The sequence below is a fragment of the Bombus fervidus genome, chromosome 15, assembly GCF_041682495.2.
Source record: "Bombus fervidus isolate BK054 chromosome 15, iyBomFerv1, whole genome shotgun sequence".
Lineage (NCBI taxonomy): Eukaryota > Metazoa > Arthropoda > Insecta > Hymenoptera > Apidae > Bombus > Bombus fervidus.
The window spans coordinates 8298915-8310290 of NC_091531.1; the positions used below are offsets into that span (position 1 = coordinate 8298915).

The 11376-nt window shown below is 37.1% G+C and overlaps 1 protein-coding gene and 1 long non-coding RNA gene across 2 annotated transcripts; both read left to right on the top strand.

Moving 5' to 3' along the window:
- The first annotated feature begins 456 nt into the window (after positions 1 to 456).
- Positions 457 to 2513, top strand: Mp20 (muscle-specific protein 20 transgelin). Its single transcript, XM_072018496.1, has 4 exons — positions 457 to 618; positions 1331 to 1542; positions 1808 to 1928; positions 2178 to 2513. The coding sequence occupies exons 1-4, from the start codon at positions 589 to 591 to the stop codon at positions 2367 to 2369; spliced, it is 555 nt and encodes a 184-aa protein (XP_071874597.1). The 5' UTR covers positions 457 to 588; the 3' UTR covers positions 2370 to 2513.
- A 5891-nt stretch (positions 2514 to 8404) lies between these two features.
- Positions 8405 to 10477, top strand: LOC139994793 (uncharacterized). The gene is made up of 4 exons (XR_011801748.1): positions 8405 to 9489; positions 9608 to 9836; positions 9919 to 10291; positions 10391 to 10477. It is a non-coding gene; the product is annotated as an uncharacterized lncRNA (long non-coding RNA).
- The last annotated feature ends 899 nt before the right edge of the window (positions 10478 to 11376 follow it).

Sequence of the window (11376 nt, forward strand, 5' to 3'; positions counted from 1 at the left end):
AAATTCCTGACGAATCTGCAAATATGAAAGCACGAAAAGGCTACAATTTATAGAAACTCCGATCCACGACCAAGTACACAAACAAGTAGGTAATCCCATTTCCACTTGCACAAGTTGCAAAACCATCCTAATCTCCTGCCCCTTGCAGCTTCCAGCGCGTAATCACTTGCTGCAACCTCACCTAATTCATTGTAATACAACGACAATATACAAGTTACTGGATCAAATTTACCTAACTCGAACGCATGATTTTTCCAATGCTGTCGCACGTGGAACAACTATCGCGTGTATCGTGGAGGCGCAGCTTGGCAGTGGCGATTTTGGAAATTCTACGTCCAAGTGAATAAGCCGCTAATATTAGATCGTCGAAAACTGCGGAAAGCATGTACTCCTACACTGGTAAACATAGATACATGGACACGTACGTGGCGTCGTCATTTTCGAAACACACGAGGTCTGCACCCGAGGTGTTGGACAGTTTCCTCCAAAGCGTGGGCCGTGTTCCCGCCATCTTCGTCCACTATAAGAGGGATCGGCTCTAGGACCAAGCATTTCAGTCCTCTTCGACAAGCACCGCAAAGCACGAGAATGGCTCTCGAACGACAAGTGCGCGCCAAGGTATGAGCTCGAGGATTTTCGTGCATCGAACGTTCGTTTCGTGAAGAATCCGGAAACATTTTGCCTTGTGCGAGATCGTTGCAACTTTATTTCGCTCAGTCGCATCCTGCCACCTCTGTTGTGAATCCATCCATCGTGAATATTCCGCTCGTCCCTGCTACCCTTTCCCTTGCGTGTGATGCAAATTTTCCAACTTGTACGAGACAAATTCTTTGACTCGTGCGATGCAAATCTCCGGATTTGCGTTGTACGAACTTGCCAATTTCCGTGCCGCGCAAATGTGTAAAATCGTTCCACGCAAAAGTCTATGAATTTGTCTCAGGCGAGCTTCTACGTTTCAAAGGGTTGCGCTGAGCTTTGCAGCTCAGAACTGGGCCGAGCCGGATATCCGTGTTTTTCACTGGCGATTGAAATAAATCATTGTGAATCTCGTAATCGATATCGGTGTTTCGATGTTTAAAATTGCTCATTCTTTGGATTCGACGAGTGTTCTGCAGAAAATTCTTTTTCCGTGAAATTTCGAAGGATTTCACGTGGATGGTTCGTCAGTGATCTGTATAAGTTTCGAGAAAGAAATCCTTGCGGTATTTATCGGAACTTTTTGGCAATTATACAGGCGATATATTTTAGAGGAAATTCCCTACTCGAAGATGATTTATTTTTTAACGATAGTTCGTGAAAACAGTGATTTCATCCGATTGTCTCGTTGCAGATCGCTGCAAAGCGTAACCCAGAGCAGGAAAAAGAGGCCCAAGAATGGATCGAGTCGATTTTGGGCAAGAAATTCCCACCAGGTGAAGCGTTCGAAGATGTCATCAAGGATGGACAGGTGTTGTGTCATCTGATGAACAAGATCTCCCCTGGATCCGTCTCCAAGATCAACAGCAGCGGTGGTCAATTCAAAATGATGGAAAATATCAACTCGTAAGTCTATTTTGGAAATCACCTAAAAGTTACAATAAGTTTGAATCTTTGAAGCTGTAAAAACGCGTACACTCAAAAACTTATAAAATATCCAAAGTATAGTGTTCTTTGCAATGTTTAATAGACAAAGCATTTTGCCTCTGCTGTAAGTTCCTTTTTCTTCCGAATGATATCGATAAAAACACTAATTTGTATAAATATCTGCAGTTTGAATTGTATAAATAAAGCTAGATGAAACGAGATTTTCCAAGGTTCTTACTATCAGGTTCCAGAAAGCTTTGAAAGAATATGGCGTGGACGACGTTGACGTGTTCCAAACGGTCGACTTGTGGGAGAAGAAAGACATCGCACAGGTGGTGACGACCCTCTTTGCTCTTGGTCGTACGGTAAGTTTAATAAAAAAACCGGATCAGTGGTATTCAATAGGCGCGTAGCCTAATTATGCCATCGAGTGGATTATTTAGTTTAACTCCATGTCATCTGCAATCTCTAATTTCCAATCGTTCCAATGTCTAACTTCTGTAACAGAATACAATATTTTAGCTTCACCTTTATAATCGCTTTTCTCGTTGCTTTGATCCTTTGATTATTCCACGACAAGTTTCGCTAAATTACAAATAAAATCTTCTGCACAGACGTACAAGCATCCAGAATGGAAAGGACCGTATCTGGGACCTAAACCCGCTGACGAATGCAAACGCGAGTTCACGGAGGAACAATTGCGCGCCGGTGAGACGATGATCGGTTTGCAGGCCGGTTCCAACAAAGGTGCCACCCAATCTGGCCAAAGTATCGGTGCCACCCGCAAGATCCTCTTAGGAAAGTGAATCAACGCGATATCAACAGGTTTAGATTGAAGAAAATTTATACTTTGTATGTACCATGTATATAAATATATATATATTATGTATTTATTTTGTATTTTGTAATTAAATAATATATATAATATATATTTGTTATTTAACAAACAATTGGTTGTATCTATCCTCGCCCTTATTAGGTCATTGCCGCGTGTCGTTTCGTCATTCGAAATTTTCCACGGTTTCTAGAGTATTCTCGAGGCTGGTGTAAAAATACTACAAACGTGACGGTGGCCGTTCCGGATGGACGTTAACAGCGTTTTTAAAGCGGCTGCCAGTGTTTTATAGAAACATCAACGTCCAGATCCTCGTCTTTTTCGTCTCTGAATACCGCCAATTCCCGAATTATCGCGATTATTTTCGAAACTTCAACTTCACTGGGACCTCGTTCCTCCGAGTCTATACGTTCGTCCTTGTCTATGTCGTCACTGGCGCGTTTCAATTTCATTTCGATCGATGTTGCATCGATCGCGCGAAATAAAAGATAAAAAAGAGGAAGAAAGAAGGACGAAGGATAAAAATTTTCAGACAGCAGGGACCTCATTCCTTCGAGTCTATACGTTCGTCCTTGTCTATGTCGTCACTGGCGCGTTTCAATTTCATTTCGATCGATGTTGCATCGATCGCGTAAAATACAAGATAAAAAAGAGGAAGAAAGAAGGACGAAGGATAAAAATTTTCAGACAGCAGGGACCTCGTTCCTCCGAGTCTATACGTTCGTCCTTGTCTATGTCGTCACTGGCGCGTTTCAATTTCATTTCGATCGATGTTGCATTGATCGCGCGAAATAAAAGATAAAAAAGAGGAAGAAAGAAGGACGAAGGATAAAAATTTTCAGACAACAGGGACCTCGTTTCTCCGAGTCTATACGTTCGTCCTTGTCTATGTCGTCACTGGCGCGTTTCAATTTCATTTCGATCGATGATTCGATTCGATCGATGTTGCGTTGATCGCGCGAAATAAAAGATAAAAAAGAGGAAGAAAGAAGGACGAAGGATAGAAATTTTTCAGACATCAGAAATCACAGAGGCCTCGTGTTCCGGCATTTCTAGATCCGTCCCTGTCGTCACTGGTGCGTTTAATCGACGATTAAATTCGATCAACGTTACGTTCGAAAAAAGAAACAAAGGGAAGATAGAAGGAATTTTGAAGAATAGTAGAGAAACGAGAGAATTCTGGCAAATCGCGTGACCACATTCTCACAGTATAATTAGAACGCTGGAAATAAAAATACACCGGTGCTCGAAGGTTACGATGATTTACAGAAAGTCTAGACTCTTGTGTTTCTAATAGAAAGAGAAGCAAATAAACGAACGACTGCATTCTATTCGGGTTAAGTCAGAATAAATGAGAATAGGAGTTTGTTAATGGAAAAGGAGTTTGTTAAGAAACAACGAGATTTATTAAAAACGTCGTATTACCTGTTGAAGTGTAGATGCATCTTGTAGTTGGTGGATTTGTAAGAAATTTCTCTGCTGTCATTTCGATTCTGAATGGCTGGCGCGTGTGTACACTGATAGCCAGAACAAATGTTTGAACTGGTTTCATACATCCGTTGTTCTGGCAAATGTAGCCACGATCGTTGTTTTACAGATACTATTAGATTCGGGCTATCGTATTCGATAAAAACTTTGCTTCTACTCGATAGAAGCTAAACTCGTCACGAGTAACTGAATTTTTGAAGAATTTATGTGGTTTGTATTGGCTTGGCAACTAAGTGATTGTCATTACCACCTAATGACAAGATCCGCAATCACTTAGTTGCCAACACAATAATATTGGAAATTAGACATTTCGAGGTTAGGGGATAACTAAGCTTCGGATAAGGATTTGAGATATCGCAGATTTCGAATTTCAGATACGCGAATTTCGAGGATTTCTATCGAGAAATTCTCCTATTTAGAAGATTTCGAAATATTCGAAATATCTTTGATTTAAAAATCGCGAAAGTTTCCCAGTAGAAAGTTAAAAGTTCGAGATCTCGTAAAAATGTCTAGTTTGAAATTTGTAAATACAATTTTCGAACCTAAATACCTAGAAACTTTCGTTTCGAAACTGAAAGGTTAGAAGAATCGGTGGATCACAGACCTAAAATTTACGACGATATTCGTTCGGGCAAATCTTCGCTACCAAGACGAACTATTTCCAACTTAATCCCAAAACACCCACGTATTACGAGAATAATAATAATAATAAAAAAATGATTTTCTGACGATAAACAACAGGTGGAAGTAAATTGAAATCGCAGCGAGACGTGTTGGCTTCCGATTTCGAGACGACACGAAAATAGTGATATTGTAATTAGCATTGTGTATAGCGGTTGTAGACACATCTGCCGCGAGATTCGAGAGTTTGCCACGGCCTTCGACGTAACAGGCCGGTCTAAAATTATTTTCGTTCATTCCAGATGCGCGAATCTACGCCGCACAATTCTGGAAAAGCGGCGAAGGAACGTCTTTCATCATCGTTCCTAATATCCTTTGATAGTCTCTACCATTTTGCGTTCAGCGACAGCTTTAACGATTCAATCACGAATAATTAAACGTATCGGTTATGAAATGAGCACCCGAGATTGGCGACATCTATGTATCCGCTGCACCAGACTCTGTGGATATAGTGGTGTTATTTACAGAACGAAAAATTATTGTTTACTGCCAACTGTAAACGTTTGGAAATCTGTTGCATAATTCGTTTCTCAGGTAAAAATCGTGATGTTTTTAATTTTTTAAACGATAGACGAAGAATGATTTGATGTCTTCCGAAGTTCGTATTAATTTTACAGGACTTCTCGAGCGATAGAAATTAATTAGAACTTAATTTTTAGCTTAGGATGCGAAATTTGAAATTTGAAATTTGAAAAAGCCCGCGCGCGGCATTCGATTTGTATTATAAAAATGTACAGAGCATTCCTCGCAAATGGAATTTAATTATTCCTCACTATGGTTTAGGTTAGGATTACGAATTTTAGTGTATACAGATCGCAGAAAATTTGACGCAGCAGATATTTCGTTTGAAAGAACTTTTTAGATCTGACGTTGTACAGAATTCTATAGAGGATTCCCTGCAAGGAGAATTTAATTCTCTTTGGCTGTGGCTCAGGTTAGGTTTTGAAATCTCGTTGTAGGAGATTCCAGGAATTTGAAAACCATCATTTAGAGGTCCCTCATTTAGACGAATTTTTAGGTTTCAGCGTTCTTAAAAATTGTGCAGAGCATTCTTCTTAGAAGGGGAATTTCATTTCTTTTGGCCAGTTTTTGGTTAGAATTATAAAGTTCCAGAATAAAGGATTTCAGAATATTCAAAATTAAAAGCTTCTGATTTAAAATTCAGAATCTAATTTTAGATCGATTGAAGGGGGATGGCTGTTGGAATTGAATTGGAATTTTGGAGGCGGGAAAATGTAATATTCTGGTGAATTATGCAGACAAATTGACGTGTATAAGTATAATAAATCTTGTGGATAAAGATAGGAATCGTATCATGGTTAGGTGCGAATGTAATCACATGTATTTATAACAGACACCTTTAAAGGACTTTCATTTAGTCCATCTGTTGCATTTCTAAATTTAAATTATAAAATCATGAAGAGGAAATAAAAGAAGAAAAAAAAAAAGAATAAAAAAATAAAAATGATGTACAACGTTTTAAATAAGAAATAAAACAAGCTGACGTAGTCTTATTTTATCTTAGTATGCCCCTCTACTCGTTTATCATATTATTATTGTTACTATTGCTACAGTTATATGCAAGAAGTGTATTTTTCCACAAGTAAACAACTTTATTTGCTATAATCTTGATTATCGTCACAGATTCAAGCATCATAGAAAATTTGGAAACTGTTTTCTCCTGTAAATTAATTTTTTCATTAAAAATAAATTTTGTGTAAAAATCTAATCTTTATAATTACATACAAATAGAAAAAGACGAAGAATATTGCTTTTTGTGTAAAACATTAGGCGAATATCAATAGTATAAAATTAAATTTAATTGGAGTGTATATTTAATTGCAATGGTAATATTATTTTTACCATCGTATGGTCTACGAAAGTGTTCACACTCGTTTCAAGAAGATGGCACTACGTGGCGGATAGCGGAGTTGCAAAAATATCGTAGTTCAGGCGTAATTGCAAGTAGATGACTCTACACCAACCATATGTGCATTTTATATTCTGATATTGAAATTACAACAATAAAAAGTATTCCCTGATATAAAGTATAAAGACGAATGACTTGAAACGACGTGTTTGCAAAAATTGTATCTTTTAATTGTTCTGTACTTAAAAAATCTTATTTTTTGATTAAAAAGATACTGAAATTAATAATTACTGAAATATTTTTCCAAATAAATTGTACAACAAAGAATTAATCATCGAACGGTACATTTTAAAAAATTCTACCTTTTCAATTAAAAAAAGAGATAAGCGCTACTGACGGTAGTACAGTAGTAGTATTTATTGCACCATCCGTACATTTCAATGTTTTCGGACGTAACACATAGACATAGACGTTAGTAATTTCCAATTATTGATTTCATTAATCGATAATTCAGGTTTGAAAAAGAAATCTAAATTAAATTAACCTGGCATTCTGATTCAGCTGACCTCCATACTGAAAGAAAAGAAACGAAAGGGACCTAAAAATGGCGTGATTTTACTTTCAAATATCAAGATACCGTCTTAAATCTTTCATCTTTGAAACTCATCTTATTTCCTGGAACGATATACAAACACGAGAACGTTTCAAGCGTTCCTGAACGTTTCAAGTGGTATGCACGAAGTTGACAGGAGAGGGTAAACAGGTTTGATTGAAAAATGGCCAACTAACCTCGAAATGAGATTGTCGCGACTTGTAACTTTTTCTTGGTGGTGAACATGAAATAAAATGAAACGAAGTTAAGCAGGGTAGGAAACTTGGACTCAGGAATAGACATGATCGAGGTAGTCGTTCTCATTTCTTACATACTTGGCGTGAGAAGCAACTGTGCCTTTTGATATGGCGCCAGCCATAGTCGTAGCATCCGGCACCAGGATTTAATTTAAAACCCTTTCCTACCGGTATTCTTCAAGATGCGGAGAGTTAATTTGAGTGATTTCGTATTAAATTTCTACAACTCGTCTCTTACTAAATTTCCCAATTTACAAATCTTGGCACCGGTTGGTTACGCGATGTGCGATTTAAATATTGTAGTGATCTAAGGAGATTGTAAACAATGTACCAACAATATATTTAGCTACTACGTTTAAATAAAACGATGCGAGGACGAGACAATTTTGGATGCTGTCGAAAAAAATTGAGGGAAATTTTAATTAGTTGGCTGTCGGTTCGTTTAATTTTATCAGGGGAGGAAAATTTCTCCTTGATCACAACAGAGTTATTGCGAAAACTCTAGATCGTCAAACTTGAAAATTTGAACTTTTGGATTCGTGGTTCTAGAAATTCAAAATTTCCTGGACCTTAATTTGAAAATTTGAAAATTTGATAATTTGAAATCTGGATTAAAAGTTTGAGAACTGGAATTTTTCGATTTAGAGTTTGAAAATTTGAGTACAATATTTATGTTTAAAAATAACGAATTATTGCTTATCGATATGTTTAACTCTCGTGTTATTAATTCAAAGTTACTTTAAAATAATGGTTGCTGTAGTCGAGGTTTTCGACGTGCAAGATTGTGGTTAACGAGGATCGCCTCGCTCGTTTTTCATGCCAACTATGGTACATTATTCCTGAATTCATGTTACACCGCGTATGCAATTCCTGGCATTTGCAGGACGTTTAGAAACTGCATATGACATTCGAATCTCTCGGATGACATATTCATATTTCAGCAGGCGAAATGGCGGGCCAACTTCTCGGTTTCTTTGTTTCTCGAAATTTCTTTGAATCGAAACTACGTTCTAATTTCGATAAATCATTATATAAACTTGCTTAATATTAGTAAACAAATGGCTACAGTAATCTCCAAAATTGAAAAATTCCAAAAGCCCATGGTTAAAAATGCATCTTCCAAGGAGCCAAATATTCTTAATTCTAAAATCATAAGGACCGTTTGTGTAACAGAAACCTAACCTCAATCTAATCTGTCACTGATATTAATTCCGATTGGCTCTAGAAACATTGCAATAGCCTTAAAACTGAAACTCTAACTCCAAATATTAAAAAATTCATTTCCGAGAAACAACCCTATATTTCCAGCAAAGTTAAGCCCACACAACCGAGATCACGGTGTTATTTCGTCACGCGACCGCGGCTTGCGTAACGCGTTCGCGAGAGTGTCCAGAGCGATTCGCGTGCGACCGAGTCATTATGTCACTCTAATGTAACAAGTGAGCGGACTTGGAATTGGCAGCCAGAGGGGGGAATTATTAAATCGGCTATACAGAGGAGTCGAGGTGGTATATTTCAGCTTAGGTTACCTTGAAAAATATTTGTCAGCGTGAGCCCGTGCGTTCGCGCGCGCGTTGTTACGGCTACATGAAAAACTGGGCCGGCTGCCTAACTTCTAGTCTGCCTTTCTATTATCGGATCCCTATCAGATATCATCATTATTGAGGAAACTTTATTGGCCACCGAAATATCCGCGGCCGCGAAATAAATTGTCGCACGTGCGACAAGGGCCGACTAATCTGTTTTGTCACGTTTAACGAATGCGTTAATGAGCGATTAACGAGCGGTGAGTCGGTTGAGGAATCGACCCTAGACGTTAAATGATTAACACAGAGATTTGTGTTGTGTCTTTGACTAGGATAGATTACTGAACATGAATGGAGGTTAGGAATAAAAGTATGTTACGATGGATTTTAAATGGTCCTTTTTACAAAGTTGCGTTGTACCAGGGATTATGACGAGGTTAGGTTAGATTCGGATTACAAAAGTTTCGGATAAAGTCTCATTGAAGATGCCATATTGGTTCTGGGTTGGGTCTAGATTGGGAGAAAAAGTAGGTTAAGTTAGATTTTAAATGATGCTTTCTGGAGAATCTCATTAAATAGGAATCACGATGTGATTAAGTTAGGTTAGGATTAAAAAGGTTCGGGAAGAATTCTTATCGAAAATATCACATTGGAGTAGATTTGGGCTAACGAAAAAGGTGAGAGAATAGACTGAATGCTCCTTCTTTATGTCCTAACGATCAATAATTAATATTTCCAAAATACAGTATCATTTAATAGAACATGGCTACATCAATTCGAATTAACGATTCATAGGTGAAACCGAGCGATTAATTCGGCGAACGTTACATCGCAAAAGCTGATCAACAATGGCAGGTAATTAAGCTAGATGTTCGACGTGTGGCGGCCGCAACAAAGTGTGCGAAATTGCATCAAAATTAGGATGCTGACTGTGTCATTGGAAAATGGAATTGAAGATTATCCAAGTAATATTGGCAGAGTGGTTTCTAGTGAATAATGAATCTCTATATTTAACTACGTACGAGTAAGCGCGTAAACATAAGAATTAGAGCTTTCTTTGATGACAATTATCTCAGCAAATAATGTGTTATCTTTTTCTTTTCAAGGAAGTACCGAGACGTATAAAATGATGGATATTATGGAAATTACAGTAACAGTTCAGTGGCACATTGCAGCAAAATTTCTTACATAAATTCTCCAGCACGATAAATTCGATCAGCCAAAATTCGATGGCGAATGGGTCGCATATTTCACTGTGATTGATAGGCAACCGGCTACCGGAAACTGCGTCGTAAATCTTCCAATAATTAACTCCCGTGAGCTGTACCAGATTTCTTGTCGCCCTGCAAAGTGTTTCCACGATTCTGTCCTTTTTTTTATCGCAACTATTACATCGAATTTCTGGATTCCTAGATTTTTGACGAATTAAATAATAATAATTTTGATTTCGTTAATTGACACCGAGACAATTTTTTAAAGGTATTCTGAGAAAATTTGAAGATTTCTATTTTTTGGAATATACTAGATTAAAGTATTTATTCTAGGAATTTCAAGTATTTTAATATGACATTGTTGCAGCGAACAAACAGGAAGAAAGCGAAATCTTAAGGATTTAAGAAAATTGTTTACGTGGAATGTACGAGAATACTGTGGCCAACTATCTTGTTCTAGCCAAGATAGAGTTAGTGAATCACCAGTTTGCGAAATGTATAATTCGTCACTAATCATTGTGTCTCGATTCTACTTTTAACAACCGCGAAGTAACACTTCGCCTTCGCAGACTCTTGGGTGTTTGAAACTGAGCATCTACTTTAAACTTATCTCGAGTTACTATTATTATAGTTATTCGAACTTAATCTATATCCACCTCTATTCAAACTTACGCAAATCTACCTTAAATCTAACACAAACTTTGCCAAATTTTGCGTATATGTGCACCAAAATTTATACAAATTCGAAAGAATCCAAACCTAGTTCAAACTTGATCAAACCACATTCAAACGTAATCACAGTAGCTACTCGTTTAAAACGTATAACCTAAATCTACAATGTTGCAAGAATAGAAATAATATTTGTATTTATTTAAAATGGAAGTAATCATTAAATCCACTTAACTATTAATCCACTGTTAGAGTAGCATATCTTATAATGAAAATTCCTTGTGATCAATCTCTTTCAATGAGAGCCATTGTGTTTGTGCCAAACTGCAACATTTTGTAAGTAGGTCGTTCACTTAAGTAAAGCCATGACATTAATCAGGGTATTACGCTTGTAAAACTGTAAACCACGAGACAAATTTCTTACAAATCTCTATCAAATTAAAAAAAAAATCTTATTAAAATTGTCAAATTAAGAAAGAAAGAAAAATGATCATAATTTTGTCCTGAACTAAGCATTGAAATGAACAATAGGTATCATGATTCAAACTCCAACAAAACATTACATTAGTGGTACGTCAAATGACATTTTTATTATCCCAACGAAGAAAGAAAAGCAAAAATGAATAGAAACAAAGAGATGCAAACTCAGAAATAAAAATGTTCAGCGTGATCAATAGGATATTT

What these genes read in the sequence shown, in the direction of transcription:
- Mp20 (XM_072018496.1), top strand. Translation starts at nt 589, where the DNA reads ATGGCTCTCGAACGACAAGTGCGCGCCAAG. An exon ending in ATGATGGAAAATATCAACTC is followed by an intron (nt 1,543 to 1,807) that starts GTAAGTCTATTT and finishes TCTTACTATCAG; the next exon opens with GTTCCAGAAAGCTTTGAAAG. An exon ending in TCTTTGCTCTTGGTCGTACG is followed by an intron (nt 1,929 to 2,177) that starts GTAAGTTTAATA and finishes TCTTCTGCACAG; the next exon opens with ACGTACAAGCATCCAGAATG.